Here is a 27,833-nt window from a genome sequence, read left to right on the forward strand (position 1 = left end):
AAGCCTATAAATAATATGTATTTATCTCAAGGATCTGATGAGTTAATGGTGGCACCCACTTCAGACATAAATAAAATAGATCATCACTCAAACTATACACAACACATTTTGGATTTGATTTTAGTGTAAAATGGGTTCACTTCCCTGTCCAGATGGGAAAATAAAATTCTATTCATCGTCAAAAAGTTTCTCTCCGTTTTCCTCGTTCTCCTTCTCGTCCTCTTCCTCTGCGTCTGCGTAGATATCCTTCGGGCTGTAGTTCAACATTGTTTTTGTTAAGTCGACCTCGATGGGAAACACATCGGCGTCTTTTAAGACGGCGTAGCACTCATCGTAGTACTTGGACATGGCGGAGACAAAGCGTTGGAGCTGGAACACGATGTCTTGCACTGAGAATCAGAACGGACCATAATCAAGTAACAGAGTAACCAGGGCGCAGAACTAGTGGTATGAGGGGGGAACTGGGTCAAGATGGAGTTGTATAGAACTTTGGTGAGGCCACAGCTGGAGTACTGTGTACAGTTCTGGTTGCCACATTATAGGAAGGTCATGAATGCACTGGAGGGGGTGCAGAGGAGATCCACCAGGATGCTGCCTGGGATGGAACATTTTGAACATTAAGTTGTGAAGTGAGGTTGGATAGGCTTGGGTTGTGTTTTCTCTGGAGCAGAGAAGACTGACGGGTGACCTGATTGAGCTGCTCAAGATTAGGGACGGCATGTTGGCACAGTGGTTAGCACTGCTGCCTCACAGCGCCAGGGACCCAGGTTCAATTCCCGGCTTGGGTTACTGCCTGTGTGGAGTTTACATGTTCTCCCCGTGCCTCTGTGGGTTTCATCCGGGTGCTCCAGCTTCCTCCAAAGATGTGCGGGTTAGGTTGTCCCTTAGTGTCATGGGATTAAGAAGACAGGGCCTTGGTGGGATTGTAGTCGGTGCAGACTCGATGGGCCAAATGACCTCCTTCTGCACTGTAGGATTCTATGATGATTATGAGGGGTAGGGACAGGTGGATAGGGAGCAGCTGTTCCCCTTAGTTGAAGGGTCAGTCACGAGGGGATACCAGTTGAAAGTGAGGGGGAGTAGGTTTAGGGGGAATTTGAGGAAAAACGTTTTTACTCAGAGGGTGGTGACGGTCTGGAATGCACTGCCTGGGAGGGTGGTGGAGGTGGGATGCCTCACATCCTTTAAAAAGTACCTGGCACGTTATAACATTCAAGGCTTTGGGCCAAGTGCTGGCAAGTGGGATTAGGTGGGCAGGCCAGGGCCTTTCATGTGTCAATGCAGATTCGATGGGCCAAAGGGCCTTCTCAGCATTGTAGGATTCTGTGAATAGGCAGAATAAGGGAGACAGAGGGGAAAACAGAGAAGGGTAGATACAGAACTGATCTTTGTGGAACACAACTTCCCACCCTAGCAATACTTTGCTCCAATTCTTCCTCCTCCCCTGCCTTTCCAACAGTTATAAAACCCACCTCTCCACTTCTCTAGCTCTGAAGAAAATGTTAACTCTTTTTCCACCGATGCTGCCAGACCTGCTGGGTTTTACATAAGACCACAAGATATAGGAGCAGAATTAGGTCATTCGGCCCATCGAGTTTGCTCTGCCGTTCAATCATGACTGATAGGTTTCTCAACCCCATTCTCGCGCCTTTTCCCCATAACCTTTGATTCCCTCACCAATCAAGAACCTATCTATCTCTGGCTTAGACACTCAATGACCTGGCCTCCACTGCCCTCTGTAGCAACGAATTCCACAGATTCACCACTCTGTGGCTAAAGAAATTCCTCCTCATCGCGGTTCTAAAGGGACGTCCCTTTACTCTGAGGCTGTGCCCGCGGATCCTAATCTCTCCTACTAATGGGAACATCTTCTCCACGTCCACTCCATGAAACATCTTCCCCATTTTCCAGTATTTTCAGTTTTCATTTCAGATTTCTGCATCCGAAGTATTTTGCTTTTATTTAGGTTCCATTCTGTTTAGTCAGCTTGCTATCCAGTTGATGGCTTATCCCTCACCTCCACTTTCTGACCATACTCTGTGCTACCTTATCGAAGGCCTATTAGAGATCCAAATATATTTGGCCGTCTTGACCACCTTCATCCACCGTTACTGTTCAAAGAATTCAACAAAGTTGGTCAAAGATGACCTTCTCTTTTGAAATCTGCGCTATTAAAACTGCAATTTCTGGATTTTTTAATTCCACTTTTGAGTAAAGATTTCATTATCTTTCCTACAACCGTCATGGAATCCCTACAGTGCAGAAAGAAGCCATTCGGCCCATCGAGTCTGCACTGACAACAGTCCCACCAAGGCCCTAACCCCATAGCCCCACGTATTTACCCCTTTAATCCCCCTGACAGCATGGCCAAAGCACCTAATCCACATGCCTTTGGAGTGTGGGAGGAAACCGGAGCACCCAGAGGAAATCCCATGCAGACACTGGGGGAATGTGCAAACTCCACACAGTGATCCAAGGCTGGACTTGAACCCGGGTCCCTGGCACTGTGAGGCAGCAGTGCAAACCACTGTGCCACTGTGCTGCTTAATGTGAAACAACTTGTCTATTAATTCTCTCGGTCTGTTGCAAACTTTCCTTTTAAATATTTTAGCTGCCTGCTAAGCCTCTGGCCCTATTCCTCATGATAGAAATGAAATAGTATGCTGTTGTTGCCTTGCTAACTTTGTCTATCTCGTGTAGATGCAATTCATAAAGGGAGATCACTGCTGGGTGAGATTGGTAGCTGCAGATGAAGACTGGATATTATTAGATGGGGCGGCATCGTGGCACAGTGGTTAGCACTGCTGCATCACAGCTCAGGGACCCGGGTTCCATTCCAGCCTCGGGTCACTGTCTGTGTGGAGTCTGCACATTCTCCCAGTGTCTGCGTGTGTTTCCTCTGACTGCTCCAGTTCCTTCCCACACTCCAAAGATGTGCAAGTTAGATAGATTGGCCATGCTAAATTGCCTCTTGTGTCCAAAGATGTGTAGGTTAGGTGGATTGGCCGTGCTAAATTGACCCTTAGTGTCAGGGGGATTAGCAGGGTAAATACGTGGGGTGATGGGAATAGGGTGTGGGTGGGATCGTTGTCAGTGCAAACTCAATGGGCCAAATGGCCTTCTGCACTGTAGGGATTCTATGATTCTACTCCCCAGTCCATTGCTGCAAATTCTTCTGTTGAGGTACACACCCTTTAACAAGGCGCACTGACGGAGGTTGTCCTCGTGAAACTCTTTCTCTTTGCTCTTCATTATTTTACTATGACTCTCTCCACCTTCGAGTGAGTCAATCATATTGTTGCTGCCATTTCTCCCAATCGATTAAAGAAAGGCTTCGCATTGATATTGCGCGGTCAAGACCCCAGAGCGCTTTTCAGCCAAATCAATGGCTTGTAAAGTGTAATTGGAGGAGGAGATGCAGCAACCACATGTGTGCACAGCAAGATCCCACAAATGGCAATGAGATCATCAGTTTCATTAGTGAAGCTCAGTACTGCGCTGGATTGCCAACTGAGATTTTTGAGCTCAACCCTCTGGAGTGGGACTTGGTGACCTCAACGCGGCACTGCCACATCCTGACCTGGCACTGCCATCTGGCACTGCCGTAACTCATCTCCTGCCATGTCTCTGTCCTGGCATTGCCACATCCCGACTCAGTACCGCCACCACCCTGACCTGACTCTGCCACACACCTGACCCAGGAGAACGTGCCTCTCCTGACTGTACAATTTTGCCAAAATGCAAGTTAAAACTAACCATGTTTTTGGTCCAAAAGTTCAATTTTTTCCAGGACATCCTTCCTCATCTTGGCGAAACGTGCTCGGGCCTCCTGCCGACAGCGCAGGATCAGACGGTATTCATAGTTCCCAGTCCCGACTCGGTACAGGGGCTCCTGCAGTGCCTGAGGAGGGGAAAGGAACAGAGACAGAGAGACACAGGTTAACCACTCAAACTTAGAATAGAATCACAGAATCCCTACCGTGCAGAAGGAGGCCATTCAGCTCATCGAGTCTGCACCAAACACAATCCCACCCAGGCCTTATCCCCGTAGCTCCACATATTTACCCGGCTAATCCCCCTGACACTAAGGGGCAATTCTGCATGGCCAATCAACCTAACTTACACATCTTTGGACTGTGGAAGAAAACCGGAACACCCGGAGGAAACCCACGCAGACACGGGGAGAACGTGCAGACACCACACAGACAGTGGAATCAAACCTGGGTCCCTGGCACTGTCAGGCAGCAGTGCTAATCCCTGTGCCACCCATAATGGACAACAAACATTCAGGCTAAACCACAGCAGCAAAGACTTTGGTTAAAAATAAACTTGGCAGTGTCGGGGGGTGATGTGGAATGGGGGGGGAAAACCAGTGGCTTATTGTGCAAGGAAGACCTCCCGACTCAGTGCCCAGCGTAAGGGGCTCCCTCCTCCCGGTGTGACAGACGTCTCTCCCACCACTGCATCTCGACCCCATCCTGGTGTTGCCTCCTAGTGTGCATTGCGCCACGCTCCGGAGAGCTCACAACATACAGCGAGCTGATGGTTCGTATCCCGGCCCATTCTCAACCAGAAACCCCATCAGCTGCATCCTGGCCAGAGGCCTCCTAAACATCACCACGACTGAGTATCAGATTCCGCAGTGATCACTTACTATGCAGCTGTATTCTTCATCGTCCATTTCTTTTACTTTCAAGCAATACGACTGCAAAAAAAAGAGAAACAAAATCACAGAATCCCTACAGTGCAGAAGGAGATCATTCAGCCCATCAAATCTGCACCAACAATAACCCCACATGTATTTTTTTTCATTCCTGGTACATGGGCATCACTGGCTGGCCAGCATTTATTGCCCATCCCTAGTTGCCCTTGGAGGGCATTGAGAATCAACCACATTGTTGTGGCTCTGGATCACATGTAGGCCAGACCGAGTAAGGACGGCAGATTTCCTTCCCTATTGATTTGATTTATTATTGTCACATGTATTAGTGTAAAGTATTGTTTCTTGCATGTTATACAGACAAAGCATACCGCTCATAAAGAAGGAAAGAAGAAAGTACAGAATGTAGTGTTACAGTCATAGCAAGGGAGTCAAGAAAGACCATCTTAGTGTGAGTTAGTGCAACATGGGACATCAGTGGGTGTTTCCAACAATCGACAATGGTCATCATTAAATTCTTAATTCCAGATATCTTTTATTGAATTCAAATCTGCTATGGTGGGATTCGAACATTCACTGAGTTTGTGGATTAGTAGTCTAGTGATAATATCATTGGGCAGTTGCCTCCCCTGCTAATCCCTCTGACTGTAAGGGGCAACTTAGCACAGCCAATTGCGCATCTTCGGAGGGTGGTAGGAAACCGGAGCACCCGGAGGAATCCATGCAGACACAGGGGAGAATGTGCAAACCCCACACAGACAGTGAGCTGAGGCTGGAATCGAACGCTGTGAGGCAGCAGTGCTAACCACTGTGACACCATGCCACCCAGAGTCCAAGGAAAGCAGCAGCTTATTCCAAGAATCTGACATAACCGTCCCTGACTTTATTCCAAACCACCACGGTGATCTACAAATCCATACCCAACCTCAGGATGTCGATTTGAAAGATGGTACATCGAACATTGCGGCGCTCCCTCAGCACTGACCCTCTCACAGTGCGGCACTCCCTCAGCACTGACCCTCTCACAGTGCGGCACTCCCTCAGCACTGACCCTCTCACAGTGCGGCACTCCCTCAGCACTGACCCTCTCACAGTGCGGCACTCCCTCAGCACTGACCCTCTCACAGTGCGGCACTCCCTCAGCACTGACCCTCTCACAGTGCGGCACTCCCTCAGCACTGACCCTCTCACAGTGCGGCACTCCCTCAGCACTGACCCTCTCACAGTGCGGCACTCCCTCAGCACTGACCCTCTCACAGTGCGGCACTCCCTCAGCACTGACCCTCTCACAGTGCGGCACTCCCTCAGCACTGACCCTCTCACAGTGCGGCACTCCCTCAGCACTGGCCCTCTCACAGTGCGGTGCTCCCTCAGAGTTGTATTGGGCTTGGTGACAGCTATCTCTGAAGTAGCGATCAGTTGGGTTTAACCTAAAGCACTGGGAAAACAATCCTCTCCCGAGCGAACAAGGACGGGAATGAATCAGAGACTCCAAAGCTGTGACTGTGCAAAAAAAGTGAAGAAGATGGGGAAGAACAGGAATGACTGCAACTACCGTACTGCCGCTAAGACACTAACAGAGTGGCCTTCCTTAAGAGGTAGAGCTGGACAATGAACAGCCGAAAGCATGCACTGAAATCACGTGGATGTAACTGCCCCAGAAAGAGTAGATCATCATCTGAGAAGTTGCAGTTTAAATACTGAAACCAAAATCAGAATCTAATGTCCCCTCTGGAACTATTCAGGTAATCACAAAATCGCAACAGTGCAGAAGGAGCCCATTCAGCTCACCGAGACTGCACCAATTCTCCAATCTTTTTGGCAAACTAAAACTAAATCAAGTAAACTGAGGGACAAAGTAAAAGGGGCAGCCCCTTAAAAACAGAGGAACCAGCCAAAGCAAAAACAAACATGCAAAGGAAACTTAAAATATCAAGTCGAAATGTGATTAATGGGGTCAATAACACACTCCAGCCCCGGTGGGGCCCAACGAGCACGGAAAGCCTTAACGGTCCCCGCGGACACCGCATGCTCCCTCTCCAGGGACACCCAGCCACGAATGTAGCCGTGGTAGAGGGGCAGACAGTCGGGTTGGGCCCACCCACTCGGTCGCCTGCTGCCTGAGTCTGTTTATGGTGAGTCTGGCCAGGCCCAGGAGCAGGTTCACGAGGAGGTCCTCCACTTTCCCTGCCCCTCTCCGCACTGGATGCCCATAGGTCAGGAGCCTGGGAGTGAAGTGCAAACAAAACATCCATAAAAGGTTTTTCAAGTAACAAAATAGAGAGTGCAGCCTGAGACAATTAATATAGATATGGTCCACGGATTCCACAAGACCGGATAAGGAGCAGGTTTCTTGGGAGCATCACTCCCTGCCTGCGCCAAGTTCTCCAGCTCCTGCATGGTGCACGGTGGCATAATGGTGGCGCAATGGTTAGCACTGCTGCCTCATAGTACCAGGGACCCGGGTTCGATTCCTGGCTTGGGTCACTTTCTGTGTGCAGTTTGCACATTCTCCCCATGTCTGCATGGGTTTCCTCCAGATGCTCTGGTTTCCTTCCACAGTCCAAAAAATGTGCGGGGGGGTTGGGTGGATTGGCCAGGCTAAATTGTGTCTTAGTGTCCAAAGATGTGTAGGTTAGGGGGATTAGCGGAGTAAATACATGGGGGTTACGGGGTAGGACCTTGGTGGGGTCAGTGTCAGAGGGTCAGTGCAAATGCAATAGGCCGAATTGCCTGTTTCTGCATTGTGGGAATTCTATTAAAATGGAGGTCAGCGAATTCCACAAAATACATTCCTGAAAACCCATTTTGTTAAAAAGAATGAAACCGATAAAATACAAACATACGAATTAGGAGCCTTTGGCCCTCAGGCCTGGGCTGCCATTTGATAAGATAATGACTAACCTGTTTGTGTTTTAAGTTTCACATTCCCACCAACCCCAGTAACATTTGGGTCCCCTTGCCTAATAAGGATCAATCTACCTCTGCCTCTGAAGGCAATGGAGGCACAGCCTTTAATATTTTTAAGGCAGAGAGTTCCAAAGTTGAGATGCAGAGGTGGGATAGCAGACTGAAGTACTGTACAGGGTTGGTCACAGTTTCATAGAATCATAGAGTGCAGATGGAGGCCATTTGGCCCATCAAGTCTGAACCAACCACAATCCCACCCAGGCCCTATCCCCATAACCCCATGCATTTACCCTAGCTAGTGCCCCTGACACTAAGGGGCAACTTAGCATGGCCAATCCATGCTAACCTGCACATCTTTGGACTGCGGGAGGAAACAGGAGCACCCGGAGGAAGTCCACGCTGACATGGGGAGAAACAAGCAGACTCCACACAGACAGTGACCCAAGCTGGGAATAGAACTCAGGTCCCTGGTGCTGTGAGGCAGCAGTGCTAACCACTGTCACCGTGGTTTAGTGTGACATTTAACCCCCGTGTTTAGTGTCTAGATGAGACTGAAGTGGACTGTGCATCAGTGCCTGCACCAGGGGCAGCCAGGGTCAGGATAAAGGTGAATACAGAAAGGAGGGATAAGAATACATACCAAATATTCAAACTTGACATCGAGGTATTTTTTGATAGTGAGTTTGGTGTCAGGAATGGCTTTGTTAAGGTAAGTATTCAGATCACTCAGCATCTGCAAATCAAGAAAACTATGATTAATCCATGAGAAAGAACACAGCTCACACCCTGGGCACTGACAGGGTGCAGATAAACAAATAACTGAAGAAAACAGTGACAAATTCACATCATTATTCAGGCCACAAAATAATCCGAGGTACCTCATTTCTCCACCCCAATGAGTGAAGCTACAGGGCCACAGGAAGACAGCACATCAAATAAAACCCCCAGTAACTCAGGGAAGCGGTGTGGGTACGGCACTGTGCCAGGGCAGTAACCAGTGCGGGTACTCCTTTCCTAACTATTATAGCACTGTTTTGTTGGTGTCTAAACTTCTCTTTCCAGATTCTCTCTTTGTATTGTGTGGAATCAGCACAAATTCCCAGAATATATCTTCTCCACATCAACACCATCAAGACCTTTTTTTGGTCTCTCCCTAACCCCCATCCTCGCTCCCTTCCCGCCCCCTTGCTCCTTGCCCCCCTTCGCTTGCCCCCTCAGTCCCTGCCCCCCCCTTTGCTTGTCCCCTTGCTCCCTGCCCCTCTCACTTCCTGTCCCCCCGCGCACCCTGACCTCACTCACTCCCTGCCCCCTCTCCCTCATCCCCCTCTTGTCCCCTGAGCCCATCTCGATCCTTGCCCCTTCCCGCTCCCTGTCCCCCCTCGCTACCCGTTCCCCCTTGCTCCCTGTCCCCTCACGTTCCCTCTCACTCCCTGTCCCCTCACGTTCCCTACCCCCCTCGCCTGCCCCCCCCAACTCCCTGCTCGCCTCCCTTGCTCTCTGCCCCTCACTCTGTGCCAGCCACCAACCAAACCACCCCCCCCAAGTTCCCCGTCCACCCCTCATTACCAATTCCCAGTCTGAACTCCTTCTGAAACTTCACATCCACTTGCCTTGTTCTCTCACTGATTCAATCGGTCACTTTGCCCATCAGGTTAGTCAAACGTGAGTTGCCTTTTACCAAATCCTTGCCCTTCACCAGCCCAGACATTCCACGTTCTCAGAATTTGCTCAAAATCAGCTTTATCTTTCTCTCCCTCATTGAATGGAAAAAAGAAAAGTTCCTTACAAAGATATTTATCAGCTCCCTGATGACAGTGTGAGAGGACAGGCCAAATCCCTGATGTAGTGAGGGCAGGGGAACAGCACCCAGGAGGGGAGGGACACAGTGCCAGGGGGGAATGGGGAGGACACAAACTTACCGGTTTCACAGTTTTCAGAAGTCGAATGCCAAATTTCTCGATACTCCGGTGAGCCTCTGCGAATTTGACGAAAGCTTCACTGGCAGCGGGCTGAGGCTCCCTCACCCCAATCACAGAGAACACATCACCAAAACCTGAAACACATCGAGACAGTGTTCACAACCCTCGCCCCCACAGACAACAGCAGCAGCACTTAAACCCTCATACAGCACTGAAAATAAAGAGCTACAACCTCCAACTCTCACAGGGACTGACAGTATCCTCACGGTACGAAACAGGAGGCTATTCAGCCCATTGTACTTGTGCTAGCCCTTTGGGAGACAATCGAATTAACCTCTCACCAAGCCATAGTCATTACTGCATCTACTTCCATTAAGTTATCAGGCAGGGCATTCCAAGTCACAACAGCTCAGAAATTTCTCCTCATCTCCCCTCTGATTCTTTTGCTAGTATTTTTGCCCTCTGGTTACTGACACTCCTTCGCTGGATCCAATCCCTTTTCATCCCAATGCCCTTCACGACTCTAAATGCCAAATCTCCCCTTGACCTTGTGTGTTCTCAGGACCGCAGCTTCTCCACATCAACCCTCCTCAAGGTGGACGTTTCTCAGGTTTTCGATTCTGGGAGTCCTGACCAGGCTGTGGTATAAGGGGACTTCATTCATTCAGATCCAGGCAACTAGCAACCATCTCCCCCCACCAGCACATTGCCCCCGGCGCGGTCTTCTTCTTCGATCACTCACAATCGAGTATGATTGTCCACCAAAGAATCTCTGTGACATTGCTCGTGGGTTCTGTGGGTCCATGTGTGGTTGCTATGTCCAATCCCAGAATCACATCTTCAGCCGCACTCTGTTTCTGAGAGATGCGTTGGGAACTCCAGATCACTAGCGTTCCTTTCTCAGGCTCCTTTTCTGGGTCTCCTCTTCTGTTTGATGTCCTCGAAGAATTGTGTCCCTTCAACCAGAAGGTTTCTCCAAGTAGGTTTCTTCTGAGCAAAGGTCTCCCAGGCGTTGATGCCTATGTTGCACTTCCTGGGCCTTCAGGATGTCTTTGAAGTCACAGAATCCCTACAGTGCAGAAGGAGGCCATTCAGCCCATCAAATCTACACCAACCACAATCCCACCAGTTCCTATCTCCATAACCCCACATATTTACCCTGCTGATTCCCCGATACTAAGAGGCAATCTAGCATGGCCAGTCAACCTAACCTGCACATTTATGGACTGTGGGAGGAAACCGGAACACCTGGAGGAAATCCATGCAGACACGGGGAGAATGTGCAAACTTCGCACAGACAGTGACCCAAGCCGGGAATCGAACTCAGGTCCCTGGCGCTGTGAGGCAGCAGTGTTAACCACTGTGCTACCATGCCAACCTGTGCTTCTCTTGTTTGGGTTTAAGCTTAAGTTTATTTATTAATGTCACAAATAGGCTTACATTAACACTACAATGAAGTTACTGTGAAAAGCCCCTTGTCACCACACTCTGGCACCTGTTCGGGTACACTGAGGGAGAATTTAACTTGTGTAATGCATCTAACCAGCATATCTTTCACACTGTGGGAGGAAACTGGAGCACCTGGAGGAAACCTACGCAGACACAGGGAGAACATGCAGACAGTGACCCAAGCCAGGAATTGAACCTGGCTCCCTGGCACTGTGAGGCAGCAAGCAGGGCGAAGATGATTTGCTCTGGTAATTGGGGCTCTGACATCCTAAGCACGCAGCCAGCCCACAGGAGTTGGTTTCTGATGATCATGGCCTGGATGCTGGTGTTCTTGGGTCCTTCGAGGACGCTGATGTTAGTCCACGGGTCCCCCAGGTGATGCAAAGAATCTGTCTCAGACAGCATCCGGGGCATGGGTGTGGCATCTGTACATAGTTCGGAGTTGGGAGGGCGCCTGCTTTGCTTGCTTCGTGTCAGCACGAAGGTTGCAGTCGTCAAAGATTCTCATCTTCCATTCTGGGCAACTCAACACAGTAAATGATACACTTCATTTATTCTCCTTACTGTCACTCTCACACTCCATTGTGCACAGGTAAATTCCAGGGAAGTAACAGTTTGCCGCCAGTTATTATACTCATCTTGTCTAAGGCACTGCTCTCAATCTCCTCGAATGATGAACGGAAGGGGGCTTACCTCGGTGTGTCTGTGACAGTTCGAAGAACGCTCTCAGCAGCCTCTTTGTGTGTTCCATCAATCCTGCAATACAGTGGGGAGCAGGAAACATTTTGAGCCGATGATTAACATTGCATTTTCCTCCCTTGACCGTTTCCAGCCCACTCTCTCTCCCCTGCTTTTGACACTCAGCAGTTGCCCCTGATGCAGCTCCTGTTGAGACTTGAGCATCAGTGTAAGGGGCGCCCGAACAGTTTCAGCTTGAACTAACTCGGGCGCCAGTCACTGGCACAACATCCAAAGGCCCTGGCACTGACTCCCCGAGATTAAACCCCGATGTCACACGCTGTTCCACACCTCAGGTGTCGCGTCATTTCATTCATAAATTGACAGGGAAGGTTCAAACTCAAAGCAAACCTCTGCTCCTGTCCATGTGAACAAGATTTACAAGGTGTCACTCAACAGAGACCCAACCTTCCACCCAAGACACGTACATTTCAGATTGCAACCGCTTCCTGCCAGTCAGGGACTCTCTCCGCTCCCGGGGATCATCTAATGATGGGCAGAACTGCAGTGAAAATGATTATACTCCATCCACCCCCTCTTCCGATAGGTATCTCACTGCCTTTACTTCACGAGCCCTCACCTTTATAAAGCTCTGCTGTTCTCTCCAATTCCTCCAGTTTCTTCACCAGACCATCTGGAAGATAAACCAGTTGTTGAATCTGTCAGTCATTAGGGCCCCACCTGCCATTCAACCAGAATAAACCCCGGTCTCACTCTGATATTAAACCGGGTTAAACCCCGGTCTCACTCTGATATTAAACCGGGTTAAATCCCGGTCTCACTCTGATATTAAACCGGGTTAAATCCCGGTCTCACTCTGATATTAAACCGGGTTAAATCCCGGTCTCACTCTGATATTAAACCGGATTAAATCCTGGTCTCACTCTGATATTAAACCGGATTAAACCCCGGTCTCACTCTGATATTAAACCGGATTAAATCCCGGTCTCACTCTGATATTAAACCAGATTAAATCCCGGTCTCACTCTGATATTAAACCGGATTAAATCCCGGTCTCACTCTGATATTAAACCGGATTAAACCCCGGTCTCATTCTGATATTAAACCGGATTAAATCCCGGTCTCACTCTGATATTAAACCAGATTAAACCCCGGTCTCATTCTGATATTAAACTGGATTAAACCTCGGTCTCACTCTGATATTAAACCGGATTAAACCCCAGTCTCACTGTGATATTAAACCGGATTAAATCTCAGTCTCACTCTGATATCAAACTGGATTAAACCCTGGTCTCATTCTGATATTAAACCGGATTAAACCCCAGTCTCACTCTGATATCAAACCGGGTTAAATCCCGGTCTCACTCTGATATCAAACCGGGTTAAATCCTGGTCTCACTCTGATATCAAACCGGGTTAAACCCCAGTCTCACTCTGATATTAAACCGGATTAAACCCCGGTCTCACTCTGATATTAAACCTGATTAAATCCCGGTCTCACTCTGATATTAAACTGGATTAAACCCCAGTCTCACTCTATTAATCTAAAATAAAGCAAATAGTAAAGCCGCCACAGTCTCAGATGACCACAGGCTGTTCTCCACTTTGAGCGGGTTTGCTGACTGGTGATGATTTAACCTCAGGCGAGGGTCAAAGTTGAGAAGGCGGGGCTTTCATGAATAACCTCAGCTGGTACGGGAATTGAACCCACGCTGCTGGCATTACACTACGAACCAGCCATCCAGGCAACTGAGCTACAAATGACCCCATTAACCTGGAATAAATCTCGGTCCCACTCACCGTTACACAGAATGGCTCGGCTCAAGCCCAGGGCGTCAGCTGTGCCTGAACTCATGTTCTCCACCAGCCGATGCTTGACTTTCTTCAGAACTGTAAAACGTGATACAATCCGTCAGTGTTAAATATTCATGCTCCTCCTGGGATTCGATTAAAGTGAAGCTGAATTGTGGAGTTGTCTCACCCCTCAGTATGACGGGAACACTGCCTCAGGTCTGGGAGCTGCGCTCACTGGCTGCGCTGTTTGAAAGATTTCTCTGGATTTGTCTCTACATTCTGCAGCACGGGCATTTCTGTGCTGAATGTTTTTACAAGTGGGAGAGAACACTGGCACTCTGAGGACAACGGGGCATCTGGAACTGGACAAATAATCTACATCCCACTGAATTTAAGGATTCAGATTTAAACAGAAGAATGACAGAGGAGGAAATAGTGAATTACAGAGTCAAATCAGGCACAGAAAGTGTACAAATGGGAGTAAGAATGATTGAATTAAAAAGGGAAAACATGACGCTGGAAGGAAACATTATAAAATAATATTTGCAAAGTCTCTAACAACAAGTTATGACCTCTGCAAATAAGGTTCTACAATTGTTACCTTTCTTCACGGGAGAGGTTGCATGTTAAAGTTTATTTATTATTATGACAAGTAGGCTTACATTAACACTGCAATGAAGTTACCATGAAAATCCCCTAGCTGCCACACTCCAGTACCTGTTCAGGTACACGTAGGGAGAATTTACCACGGCCAATCCACCTGACCAGCACGTCTTTCAGACTGTGGGAGGAAACTGGAGCACCCGGAGGAAACCCACACAGACACGGGGAGAACGTGCAAACTCCACACAGACAGTGACCCAACCTGGGAATCGAACCCAGGGTCGTGGCGCTGTGAGGCAGCAGTGCTAACCACTGTGCCGCCCATCAAGCCTGTACCAACAACAATCCCACCCAGCCCCATCCCCATAGTCCCTGCTAATCACCCTGATGCTAAGGGACAATTTAGCACAGCCAATCAACCTAACTGGTTCATCTTTCGGACTATGGGAGGGAACCAGAGCATCCGGAGGAAACCCACGCAGACACGGGGAGAGTGTGCAGCCTCTACACAGACAGTGGCCCAGTGATCGCATGCAGGTCACAGGTGCTGTGAGGCAGCAGTGCTAAACACCCACTGTGGGGTGAAAAGGAACCCATTAGCAAGTTAAATATCTAAGGCAGTGCCTACCTATATCCAAAGTCTTGCCCTGTTTAGGATCAGCCTGGAGTTTGTTGTAGTGAATTGTAACTTCTCCCTTGCAGCATGTTAAAAGAGATGTTAATACACAAAAAGCAGCAATTTATGATATTTATCACTGAAAATCCAGCTAAAGAACACATTCTATAATTCTAACAAAGTACACAGTCAAGGCACTTGATCATCCAATCCCCAAACCCCATCCCATCCCCAAACACGCCTGCAAAACCCCATCCAATCCCCAAATTCCCCCATCAAAAACCCATCCAATCCCCAAACTCCCCATCAAAAACCCATCCAATCCCCAAACTCCCCCATCAAAACCCATCCAATCCCCAAACTCCCCCATCAAAACCCATCCAATCCCCGAAGTCCCCATCAAAACCCATCCAATCCCCAAACTCCCCCATCAAAACCCATCCAATCCCCAAACTCCCCCATCAAAACCCATCCAATCCCCAAACTTCCCATCAAAACCCATCCAATCCCCAAACTCCCCATCAAAACCCATCCAATCCCCAAACTCCCCATCAAAACCCATCCAATCCCCAAACTCCCCATCAAAACCCATCCAATCCCCAAACTCCCCATCAAAACCCATCCAATCCCCAAACTCCCCCATCAAAACCCATCCAATCCCCAAACTCCCCATCAAAAACCCATCCAATCCCCAAACTCCCCCATCAAAACCCATCCAATCCCCAAACTCCCCATCAAAACCCATCCAATCCCCAAACTCCCCATCAAAACCCATCCAATCCCCAAACTCCCCATCAAAACCCATCCAATCCCCAAACTCCCCATCAAAACCCATCCAATCCCCAAACTCCCCATCAAAAACCCATCCAATCCCCAGACTCCCCATGCTAAGAAATTACCCCTTAGTGTCCAGGGATGTGTAGGTTAGAGGGATTAGTGGGTATGATATGGGGGTAGGGTCTGGGTTGGATTGTGTTCGGTGCAGACTCCATGGGCCGAAGGGCCTCTTTCTGCACTGTAGGTGTCTATGAGTCTATAACCCTCAAACTCCTCCATCAAAACCCATCCAATCCCCAAACTCTGACATTGAGGCCCAATCCTCTCAATCCCTAACTGGCTCTCCCCTCAAAACACTATCCTTTCGTCCCTTAACTCACACATCAATACCCATGCCTAAGTCTCCAGGATCTCCCATCAAAGCTCATCCTCAGCTGTCCCATTTTATTCCTGGTAACAGACTGGTAAATTTGCTCTGCACCCCTCCAGGTGCACCAGACTGAATATGGGGGCCGAGATGAGAAACTACGCTGATCTATCTTTTGTCCAAAGCTTTTGCAGCTTTCTGTGCTTTTATTGTGCCACCTAATTTACGCTGGAATTTTCCAGTCCCTCCGCGGCAGCTTTTCCAGCAAGCCACAGTGTCATCAGCAAACCTCAACATACAACATAATTGACCAGATGCTAGAGCATGATATTAGAATAGGTGCTTGATGCATTCATGATGGGCCGAAGGGCCTTTTGCTGTGCTGTGAAACTCTATGACTGTGCCTATGCATATACAACTCACTATTTATTTAAAACATTTATATAGTGAAAGGTTGAGCTGTGGTGAGAGAAATCTCACTAATTGGAGTGGAGTACATACCCATAATCCATATTCATAGGACCGTAGAGTCCCTACTGTGCAGAAGAGGCCATTTGGCCCATTGGGTCTGCACCTACTCCCTGACAGGGTATCTTTCCCAGGCTTTCTCCCCGCCCTATCCCTGTAACGCCACACACTGTCATGGCCAATCCACGTAACCTGCATATCTTAAGACTGTGGGTGAAAACCAGACCACCCAGAGGAAACCCACACAAACACGGGGAGAACGTGCAGACTCCACACAATCAGTAACTCAAGCCGGGAATTGAACACGGGTCGCTGGCACTGTGAGGCAGCAGTGCTAACCCCTGTGCCACCATGCTGCCCCACTAATTATATTCTCTCTCAGCTGTCTTGTAACCAATTCCATGGGCTCTTATTCATGTTAACTGTCACTTGTGTAGAATTAAATTTCCAGCATAGAGACCCCCACACACCCCCACCCCGTATGCCCACCCCCAGACTCCCCATACACCTTTCCCTCTCCCCTCCATGTAGTCCCCCCATCACGTCCTCCTCTTCCTCTCCCATACTCTCCGTCCTTCCCCTCAGGCCCCCCCCTCTCCCCTCCCCATTTGCCCTCTCCCCTCTCCTCTACAGCTCCCTCCCCCACCATGTATGTAGCTCATGGCCTACCCCTTTCTCCTCTCCCCCACCCCACTCCTCCTCCTCTCCTTCACACCTTCACAGCTTGAATCATCTTGGCCACTTCCACTTTCGTCTTCCCCTTCACCGATTTCCCGGTCACGCCGACTATTTCATCACCCGCGGCCAGAGTGCCGTCTACAGCAGCTGGAGTGTTGTCAAAAACCTGCCGGGGCCAAAACACACCACGTCAATCACAACACCTCACCAAAGGAGCTGCAGTGGGCCCAGGGTGAACAAGGAGCAGGACCAGAGCAGAACACTAGCTGAGTGGGAGTGGACCAGGAACAAAGGGCAGCACGGTGGCACAGTGACTAGTACTGCTGCCCCTCAGTGCCAGGGACCCAGGTTCGATTCTGGCCTTGGGTCACTGTCTTTGTGGAGTTTGCACGTTCACCCCGTGTCTGTGTGGGTTTCCTCCGGGTGCTCCGGTTTCCTCCCACAGTCCAAAGATATCCAGGTTAGGTGAATTGGCCATGCTAAATTGCCCTTTAGTCTTCCAAGATGTGTAGGCTGGTGGGATTATGGGGCAGGTATATGGGGTTACAGGGATGGGACCTCGTTGAAAGTTTATTAGTGTCACAAGTAGGCTTACATTAACACTGCAATGAAGTTATTGTGAAAATCCCCCAGTCGCCATACTCCGAAGCCTGTTCGGGTACACTGAGGAAGAATTTAGCACCTAACCAGCACATCTTTTGGACTGTGAGAGGAAACTGGAGCACCCGATGGAAACCCATGCAGACACAGGGAGAACGCGCAGACTCCACACAGTGAGTGTAGAAGAGAAGGGGGCAGAGCTCAGAGGAAATGGAACAACTACTACATTACACAGAATACCAAGTAATCTTGGCGGGAATGGGCATACATAAGGAAGGACAAAACTGACGTGATGAGCGAGATGTGAACCTAGACACGTGAGCAGAGCCTTTCAGCCAACCCACAAGTGGAAAGAGGGAGAGAGAGAGAGAGAGAGAGAGAGACGTGTTATCTTATTTCTGGACAGGAGGTTTATAGTGGCTTCCTTTACCTGCACAATGTATAAACAGGGACAGTACTGGGCCCCTCCTCCAATGCTGATTCCAATTAAATTCTGAGAGTCTTTTTTCAGCGTCACTGTCCCAGGCACAGTCGGAATACCTCTGATAAAAAAACCATTAAAAAATTCATACTTATTACATTGATGTTAAAACAACATGCCCCTCTCCATTTAAATCAATGGACAACACATAGCAATGTCATCTACTGTGGTGCATTCATCTTAGTAGTAGCTACTAAAGGCAGCGATGGCCTAGTGGTATTATCGCTAGACTATTAATGCAGAAACTCAGCTAATGTTCTGGGGACCCAGGTTCAAATCCCCCCCACAGCAGCTGGCAGAATTTGAATTCAATAAAAATATCTGGAATTAAGAATTTATTGCTGACTGTGAAACATTGTCGGATCACTTATTTTACTTTTGAGCTTCTGGGAATTCTCTTGAATGTTTGCGTAAGATGTGCACGTTATTGATGTTTTTCTCTTTTAATCCACAGGTGCTTCGGTCCGCCTTGTTGTCCAACAAGGGGCATACACGCGGTGGGTCATGCAAGGGCTGCTCTTGGATGTTTCGAGAGTAGCCTAGTGCTTCACGTCGCTACTGTACACTTAAACTGGACCAGCTGATGGGCAACACAACAGCTCAGTGACTATCACTGTTTGCTGTGCAGATACATGGATTTGGGCCAGTATCTGTGGGAGTTTGCACATTCTCCCCGTGCTTGCATGGGTTTCCTCCCACACCCCAAAGATGTGCTCTAGGCTGACTGATGTAACAATTTGTCCCTAAATTAGGTCTCCCCTCAATCTGGTTTCCAATGTGGAGGGCCATAAGCCTGGACAAAGGTCATGGGTAGAAGAGGGAACTCACAATGATAAAATGGCGGCACGGGCTCATTGGGCCGAAGGGCCTGTTTCCCGTGCTGTGTTGTTCTTTGAAAAACCCAGCTGGTTAATTAATGCCCTTTAGGGAAGGAAATCCTTACCAGATCTGGCCTACATGTGACTCCAGAGCTACAGCAATGTGGTTGACTTTCAATTGCCCTCAGGAAATTGACCCAACATAGCGGCACAGTGGTTAGCATTGCTGCCTCACAGTGGCAGGGACCCGGGTTCGATTCCCGGCATGGGTCACAGTCTGTGTGGAATTTGCATGTTCTTCCCGTGTCTGCGTGGGTTTCCTCCGGGTGCCCCGGTTTCCTCCCACAATCCGAAAGATATGTTGGTTAAGTGCATTGACCTGAACAGGCGCCAAAGTGTGGTGACTAGGGGAATTTCACAGTAATTTCATTGCAGTGTTAATGTAAGTCTTACTTGTGACTAATAAGTAAACTTTAACTCTACATGCCACTCAGTTTCAAGGGCAACTAGGGATGGGCAATAAATGCTGGCCAGCCAACAGCGCCCATGTCCCACAAATGAGTAATAAACAAAGTGGTTACCCTGAGCTGCTGGGGACCATCAACAGCAGCAGAATGGTACAGCAGGGTGTATGACTACGTGGCCGAGTACAGATCTCACTCAACAAATACTGTCTAACTCGAAGACTAATTCTGATTCAATGTGGTGGAGAAAGTATGCTGTAGATATCTTAAGAGTAGGATCCCAATCTAATGAAGCTACCAGCCTTAAACAGCCCTGTGTACGAGATTCAGAGTAAAGTCACCACATCCAGTCAATAATGATAATGAACAGAGAAGCGAGTTGGATGTGGTAGTGCAGTGGTTACGTGACTGAACTAGTAACCAGGGTGTGTTAATAATTCAGAGAACAGGAGTTCAGATCCACCCTCCACAGGGGAATTTGAGGATTTTAGTTCCATTCAGAATGGGAAAATAAAAAGCTGGTGTCAGTAACAGTGACCAGACAACTGTCAAAACCCAGCTTATTCACTGAAGTTCTTTGGAGAAGGGAATCTGCCAATCTTACCGGCTCGGATCCATTAGTGTCTCCAATCCCACAGTAATTTGGTCACCACTTAACGATCAGTTAGCCACTCAGTTACCAATGCCTTCCCAGGGGCAATGGATAATAAATGTGACCTTGCCAATGATGCCGACAACCAGAGAATGAATCAAAATAATAACAGGAGGAAGAGAAAGTTCCACAAACACCCCACATCTTTGACCACAATGGAACTCAGCATACATGTCTTCAACCAAACACTCTGGGCCTCAGCTCCTTTCTCCAGGTTTGAAACAAGACTGTGACGAGGGTGGCGCAGTGGTTAGCACTACTACCTCACAGCGCCAGGGCCAACGGGGGAGTTCGATACTGGCCTCGGGTGCAGCCCCAGCAACGTGCAAGAAGCTCGACACCATTCTGGATACAGCAGTCCACCCAATCACTATGCCCGTGACAGAACCCAACATCCTGTCCCTCTGTCACACTGCAACTGGAATGAGCACCAGCTAGAAGGGGCAAAGCTAGAGTTCACCAAGATTTCGTCAACAGAACCCCCCAAGCCCACGACCGCCACTATTGTGGACAGGTAGATGGAAATGCCTTTGAGCTCTCTGCCACGTCACATACCCAACTTAGATGTCTATTACTGTTCATTCATTGCTCCTAGACCAAAATCTTACAAACTCCCTACCTCATAGCTCTGCAGGAATAGCTTCTGGGCTGCAGTGGTTCAAGATGGTGCATTATGACCTTCTCAATGTGCAGAGACAATAATCTCTCCCTCAATGTCAGTAAACAAAGGAGATTGTCATTAACTTCAACGTGCCCCTGTCTACATCAACAGTGATGAAATGGTCAGGAGCTTCAGGTTTCTAGATGTCCAGATTACCAACAGCCTGGATCCTCTACGCTGACGCTATAGTTAAGAAAGTCCATCAACACCCCTACTTTCTCAGGAGGCTAAGGAAATTCGGCATGTTGGCTCCAGATCCCATCAACTTTTACATATGCACAATAGAAAGCATCCTTTCCAGATGTATCACAGCTTGGTATAGCTCCTGTTTTGTCCAAGACTGCAAGAAACTACAAAGGGTCATGAGCCAGTCCATCACACAAACCAGCCTCTCATCCAAATAACTCTGCTTACATTTCCCACTGCCTCAGAAAAGCAGCCAGCATAACCAAGGACCCCACACAACCCAGGCATATTCTCTTCCACATTCTTCCATTGGGAAAAAGAAACAGAAGACTGAGATCACATACCAACCAACTCAAGAACAGTTTCTTCCCTGCTGCTGTCAGACTTTTGAATGGACCTATCATATATTGAGTTTAACTTTCTCTATGCCCCAGCTGTAACAGCAACATTTTATTCTGCACCCTCTCCTTTCTTTCTCCCTTATGTACTTTATGAACAGTATGCTTTGTCTGTACAGCATGTAAGGGATATTACTTTTCACTGACAATAATAAATCAAATCAGTGTTTGCAGAGATGGACCGCAAATACCAGCGTTATCAGTGGCACCCACACCTCATGAATGCATACAGATCAGTAACAGTTAATAACATTTTTGTGCCATATTATTCAATCAGAGAAACATTTACTCACAATTTATCCTCTTCAATTTCAAAATCCATGTCGCTGAACATTATAGTTCGCTCGACAATCTCCAGCTGCTTCAGGCCTCTGTGGAGAAGAACTTTTTATGAGTGGGATCCATCATTCAGGCTCAACGTTGCACCAGAGAGTTTAACACATCCTGTCCAAGCTGCCTCTTTCAACTTTTTCCCCCACAGCCAATTCTCCCAAAACTTAATATGGACACAGATGGGGCACAAAAACCTAAAATACAAACACGATCCTAACATATGGACAATACCCTAATATCTAGACAGCATCTTAGATAGATGTGTGGATGTTTTTCTCCTTGTGGGAGAGACCAACTAGGGGGCACAGATTAAAGATAAGGGGTCTCCTATTTAAATGGAGAGGGGAAGATTGTTGTTCTCTCAGGAGGTGGTTGGGCTCTGGGATTCCCTTCCTCAGAGAGCTACGGAGGCTGGATTATTGAATATTCATAAGGCTGAGTCAGAAATATTCTTGACCCCACACATTTATCATGGCCAATCCACCTAACCTGCACATCTTTGGATACTAAGCAGCAATTTAGCACGGCCAATCCAACTAACCTGCACATCTTTGGATACTGAGCAGCAATTTAGCATGGCCAATCCAACTAACCTGCACATCTATGGACACTAAGGTGCAATTTAGCACAGCCAATCCATCTAACCTGCATACCTATGGAGTGTGGGAGGAAACCCACGCAGACACGGGAAGAATGTGCAGACTCCACACAGATAGTGACCCAAGGCCAGAATCAAATCCGGATCCCTGGCATTGTGAGACAGCAGTGCTGACCACTCTGCTATACCGTGTGCGGAGGGGGAAGGAGCTGCTGATTTTAGCGTTTAAGAGTGGCTTATGTCACTGGTAAATATTCAAACTGCTTATAATTTGAACTGGATCGAGTGCTTAGTTAAAAGTTTGAGCACTTATAAGTTGACTAACTACATTGCCTAATGAAATAATTGGGATGACAGGGCTGGCTGTTGGTTCACAATTACAACTTTGGGAGTTTCTGGCAAGCATTGCAATCCCAGATGACCACACCTACAACTGGAGGAACATCAGCCTCAGGATTGCTGAGTTGGCCGACATTGCAGGGCATCAGGGAGGGGGAAGAGTTACCTGGACACTTCGATCCAGGAGGCACTTGTGCCCCCAAAGCAGGGTAGTGATACCAGCCTGGTAGGATCAGGGACAGGAGGGCGTGAATGTGAAGCAGGCAGGTAAGGAAGTACCAGGAGATGTCCTGGGGGAACCTACCCTTAACCAACAAGTACAAGCTTCTTGCTGCTCAGTTGGAGACAGGCAAAATCTGCTGGTAGCATGGTGCAGGAAACCATTCAAGTGTTGTGTGAGTGTGTGTTTGTCCAGGACAGCACAGTGGCATAATGATTAGCACTGCTGCCTCGCAGCACCAACGACCCGGGTTGGGTCACTGTCTGTGTGGAGTTTGCACGTGCTCCCGGTGTCTGCGTGGGTTTCCTCCAGATGCCCCGGTTTCCTCCCACAGTCCAAAGATGTGCAGATTAGGTGGATTACCCATAGTAAATTGACCCTTCGTGTCCCAAGATGAGTAAGATAGGTGGATTAGCGGGGTGAATTTGTGGAGTAGGGCTGCGGGGGGGATATTCTTTCAGAGTATCCCCCTCCCTTTCGGAGAGTCGGTGTAGACTCGATGGGCCAAATGGCCTCCTTCTGCACCATAAGCATTCCATGATTCCAGGATCAAAGGATATGGGGATAGTATTTTAGCAACATTTAAACATTCTAAAATGAAAACTGGTCACAGTGCCGTTGCAGAGGGGGAAATCCCTCCACGGGGCAGCCTGTGGCTGCAGCTGTGGTCATTTATTAACTGTGACAGGGAACGTTGGATAAGCCACGTGGGAATGCCGGACCCTGCTCTATTGCTGGAAAGCTGCCTCCTTTCATTAGGCACATGTGCCTGAATAGGCCTTTTAATCAGACTAATTAGTCACTAATTAGCTCCTTGTGGGCAGATAACTGTAACATCCACAAACTGACAGGTTCCAAACTGGCCCAGAGGCAATAATAAGTCAGCAAACCAGCACTGGGGAGTTGTGGACCTGTCCAACTGCGTTGCCGCGCTTGTCAAGAGTCTGAAATTCGTCCCTGAGTATCTATCTTCACAGCATAAGACTTAAAAGAAACGCAGCAGAAATAATAGGGAACCAAGGGTCCACCTATGCCTCTACTTTTTCAGGAGGCTAAGGAAATTTGGTATGTCCGCTACAACTTTCACCAACTTTCACCAAGATGCACACAGAAAGCATCCTTTCCGAATGCATTACAGCTTGGTATGGCTCCTGCTCTGGCCAAGACCGCAAGAAACTACAAAGGGTCGTGAACATAGCCCAGTCCATCCTCCGGTGCTCTGGTTTCCTCACACATTCTGAACGACATGCTGGCTAGTGCATTGACCCGAACTGGCGCCAGACCGTGGTGCCAGTTTGGGTCAATCCATTGACTATAGCTACACTTTCCGCTGTCTCAGGAAAACAGCCAGCATAATCAAAGATCCTATGTGCCCTGGACATACTTTCTTCCACCTTCTTCTGTCAGGAAAAAGTTACAAAAGTCTGAGTTTGCATACCTACCGACTCAAGGACTGCTTCTTTCCTGCTGCTGTCAGACTTTGAATGGACCTACCATATATTGAGCTGATCTTTCTCTACACCCTAGCTATGGCTGTAACACTACATTCTGCACCCTCTCCTTCCCTTCTCCCCTATGTACTCTATGAACGGTATGTTTTGTCCGTAGAGTGTGCAAGAAACAATACTTTATGTGTGACAAAATAAATCAAAGCAAATCAAATAATAAGGAAGGAACTTAAAAGTAATAAAATTATTAACTTTAAAGAAAAGTAGCCTTAAAGAAAAGGTACTCAAGAAATGAATGGGACCAGAACCTCTGGATCTGACAAGTTCAAATGGACTGAAGAGAGACTGTGGCCGCAACAGGGTGCAATGATTCGGAGAAGTCCCAAAGTGTAACTCAGCCATTCAAGGAAGGAGAGAAAGAGAGAGAGAGAGAAAAAGAGAGAGAGAGAGAGAGAGAGAAACTACAGACCAGTTAGCCTGACACCAATTCTCATGAAACTGCTGGAATCTAAAGCAATATTAATGAACTGGTAACAGGAAACTTAAAAATATCATAATTTGGTGAGACAGATTTATGAAAGGAAAATCTTGCTCGATAAATTAATTAGAGCTTTTGACAATGTGTCTAGCAAGGTAGTTCAAGGCGAACCAGTGGATGTTCTGCTTGGGATTCCATCTACAATAATTTGTCAAACCTCCATTGAACAAGCAACGACTTAGTGGTATTATCACTAGACCAATAATCCAGAAACGCAGCTAATGTTCTGGGGGCCCGGGTTCAAATCCCGCCATGGCAGATGGTGGAATGCGAATTCAATAAAAGAAATCTGGAATTATGAACCTACTGGTGGCCATGAAACCATTGTTGAATGTCAGAAAAACTCATCTGGTTCACTAATGACCTATAGCGAAGGAAATCTGCCATTCTTACCTGATCTGGCCTACATGCGAATACAGAGCAATGTGGTTGACTCTCAACTACCCTCTGAGCAGGAGAACTAGGGATGGACGATAAATGTTGGCCAGCCAGTGATGCCCATGTCCCACAAATGAAGTAAAAAAACCTTCCAAACCTCTGCCACTTAGAAGGACAAGTCCAGCAGATGCATGGGAACACCTCCAAACACTCACCATCCTGATTTGGAAATATATCACCATTCCTTCACTGTCACTGGGTCAAAATCCCTCCCTAATACCACTGCACTACGTGGACTGCGACGTTTCAAGAAGGCAGTTCATCACCAGTATCTCCAAGGACAATTAGGGATGGACAACTCACTTCACACAAAAGAATCAATAAATAATTTTCTGCTGTCACATTATAGGTTATAGAATCCTACAGTTCAGGACACCATTCGGCCCGTCGAGTCTACACTGACCACAATCCCACCCAGGCCCTATCCCCAAAATGCCATGCACTTACCCCAGCTAGTCCCCCTGACACGATGAGGCAACTTAGCATGGCAATCCACCTAACCCACGCATCTTTGGACTGTGGGAGGAAACTGGAGCACTCTGAAGAAACCCACACAGACATGGGGAGGTTGTTGCACAAGGGCTGACGTGGATAAGGATAATATATTAGCATGGACAGAGGATTAAAAAACCAAAAAGAGAGTACAGCTAAACAGAGTATAGTTTGCAGTTCTGGAATCCACATTATAGGAGGGATGTGATAGCACTGGAAAGGGTGCAGAGGAGATTTACCAGGATGTTGCCTGGGCTGGAGAGAGTTAGTTATGAAGAGAGATTAGATGGATTGGGGTTGTTTTATTTGGAACAGAGGAGACTGAAGGGGGACACTACTGAGACGTATGAAATTATGAGGGGTAGACAGGAGGAAATTTTCCCCTTGGTGGAGGCATCAATGACCAGAGGACATAGATTTTAGATAAGGGACAGGAGGTTTAGAGAGGATGTGAGGAAACAAATTTCACACGAAGGATGGTGGGAGTCTGGAGCTCATTACCTAAGGGCAGCGCGATGGCACAGTGGTTAGCACTACTGCCGCACAGCGCCAGAGACCCGGGTTCAATTCCCAGCTTGGGTCACTGTCTGTGTGGAGTCTGGATTTTCTCCCTCTGTCTGCATGGGTTTCCTCCGGGTGCTCTGGTTTCTTCCCGCAATCTGAAAGGTGTGCTGGTTAGGTGCACTGGCCGAACTAAATTCTTCTTCAGTCTATCTGAACAGGTGCCAGAGTGTGGCAACTAGGGGATTTTCACAGTAACTTCATTGCAGTGTTAACATACTTGTGATACTAATAAATAAATAACAAAGGCACCCTCTAAATTCTAATATTTCATAGTTTGTCAACCAGTTAAAAATTGTGTTTTTTTGGTTCTTCCATTTTACTACATTATTCGCCATCCGTCGTCACTTTATCTCCTCATTTAACCTATCCATATCCCATTACAGATGCTTTGTATCCTCCTCACAGCTTACTTCCATGAGTAGATTTGTATTGTTAGCAAACTTGATTAGATAGGTTAAAAAACAGCTGAATATTCTGGCACCCAACTAGTAACAGCCTACCTACTACCCTACAACTTAGACATTTATAGTCATAGAGCTATACAACACAGAAAAAGGCCATTTGGCCCACTGAGTTCGTGTTGGACAAAGATAAACTACCTAACTATTCTGATCCCATTTCCCAGCACTTGGCCCATAGTCTTGTATGCCTTGGCATCGCGAGTGCACATCTAAAGACTTGTTAAATGTTATGAGAGTTTCTGCCTCCATCACCCTGCCAGTTTTAAGTTTATATATTAGTGTCACAAGTTGGCTTATGTTAACACTGCAATGACGTTACTGTGAAAATCCCCCAGTTGCCACATTCCGGCACCTGTTCGGGTACACTGAGGGAAAATTCAGGCCCCTCTCAATCTCCTCAGATCCCAAACCACTCTCCCCTCATATCCCCAAACCCCCTCCCCTCAGACCCCAAACTCCCCCTCAGCTCAGATCCCCAAACCCCCACCCCTCAGACCCCAAACTCCCCCGCACCTCAGGTCCCCAACTCCCCCTCACCTCAGGTCCCCAACTCCCCCTCACCTCAGATCCCCAACTCCTCCTCCCCTCTGAGCCCCCTCACCTCAGACCCCAAACTCCCCCCCCCGTCCCCTCAGATTCTCCCCTCAGACCCCCGAACCCCCCCTCAGATCCTCATCCCCCTCCCCTTAGATCCCCCTCCCCTTAGACCCCCAACCTCCTCAGATCCCCCACCCCCTCCCGTCAGATCCCAATTTTTCACCTTTTTCCTGATCTTGCTCCGGATGTTTCTGTTTTTTAATGACGTCAGCTCGGCCGCACTATTTTGTCACTTCTCCTTCCGGCGCGCTGACCCGGATATGAGCTCATATGATAGGCAGCTTGCCCTGGCGAGGCCATGCGGTGTTCACCATCTTTAATACTGGCAGTGCTCTCAGTGGAAATCCTAAGAGCATGGCTGCGCTAATGTCTTTTAACCCTGTTAAATTAGTCAAGTTTCCCGATTAAATGGCTTCTTCTCTGTCGTAGGAACGTTACATTTATTTCTCCAATGACCCCAGTTAGGTTTCCAGTATCTGGACTCCCTCCACTCAACCTCCAACCCCATCCTGACCCAAACCCAACCCCTAAACTGCTCTAACCCAACCCTAACCTAAGGGCAAGGCAGCCCAGGTTGGGGGGGGCAACAAGGATTGGATATGAGC

At 48.1% G+C, this 27,833-nt stretch overlaps 1 protein-coding gene across 2 annotated transcripts; it reads right to left on the reverse strand.

The window, feature by feature from the left end:
- On the reverse strand, positions 1-27,477 carry pick1 (protein interacting with prkca 1). Of its 2 annotated transcripts, none has more exons than XM_080217495.1 (13): positions 27,392-27,477; positions 21,494-21,571; positions 17,971-18,082; positions 16,978-17,106; positions 14,663-14,729; positions 13,438-13,527; positions 12,257-12,310; positions 11,632-11,694; positions 9,490-9,623; positions 8,211-8,303; positions 4,655-4,705; positions 3,757-3,901; positions 1-389 (listed from the first exon to the last, which is right to left on the reverse strand). In XM_080217495.1, exons 2-13 carry the CDS (start codon positions 21,532-21,534, stop codon positions 169-171), a joined length of 1,200 nt encoding a protein of 399 aa, XP_080073621.1. In that variant the 5' UTR covers positions 21,535-21,571; positions 27,392-27,477; the 3' UTR covers positions 1-168. The 2 variants fall into 2 exon arrangements, with proteins under 2 accessions (XP_080073621.1, XP_080073622.1); XM_080217496.1 differs by lacking the exon at positions 27,392-27,477 and adding an exon at positions 25,070-25,518.
- Between the last annotated feature and the right edge of the window lie 356 nt (positions 27,478-27,833).

This window comes from Carcharhinus amblyrhynchos, chromosome 35 (assembly GCF_965287045.1).
Source record: "Carcharhinus amblyrhynchos chromosome 35, sCarAmb.v2.hapA, whole genome shotgun sequence".
In the NCBI taxonomy this organism is placed as follows: Eukaryota; Metazoa; Chordata; class Chondrichthyes; order Carcharhiniformes; family Carcharhinidae; genus Carcharhinus; species Carcharhinus amblyrhynchos.

What these genes read in the sequence shown, in the direction of transcription:
- pick1 (XM_080217495.1), bottom strand. Translation starts at nt 21,534, where the DNA reads ATGTTCAGCGACATGGATTTTGAAATTGAAGAGGATAAATT. An exon ending in GAAATTGAAGAGGATAAATT is followed by an intron (nt 18,083 to 21,493) that starts GTGAGTAAATGT and finishes TTTTTTTATCAG; the next exon opens with AGGTATTCCGACTGTGCCTG. An exon ending in AACAGCAGAGCTTTATAAAG is followed by an intron (nt 11,695 to 12,256) that starts GTGAGGGCTCGT and finishes ACTGTATTGCAG; the next exon opens with GATTGATGGAACACACAAAG.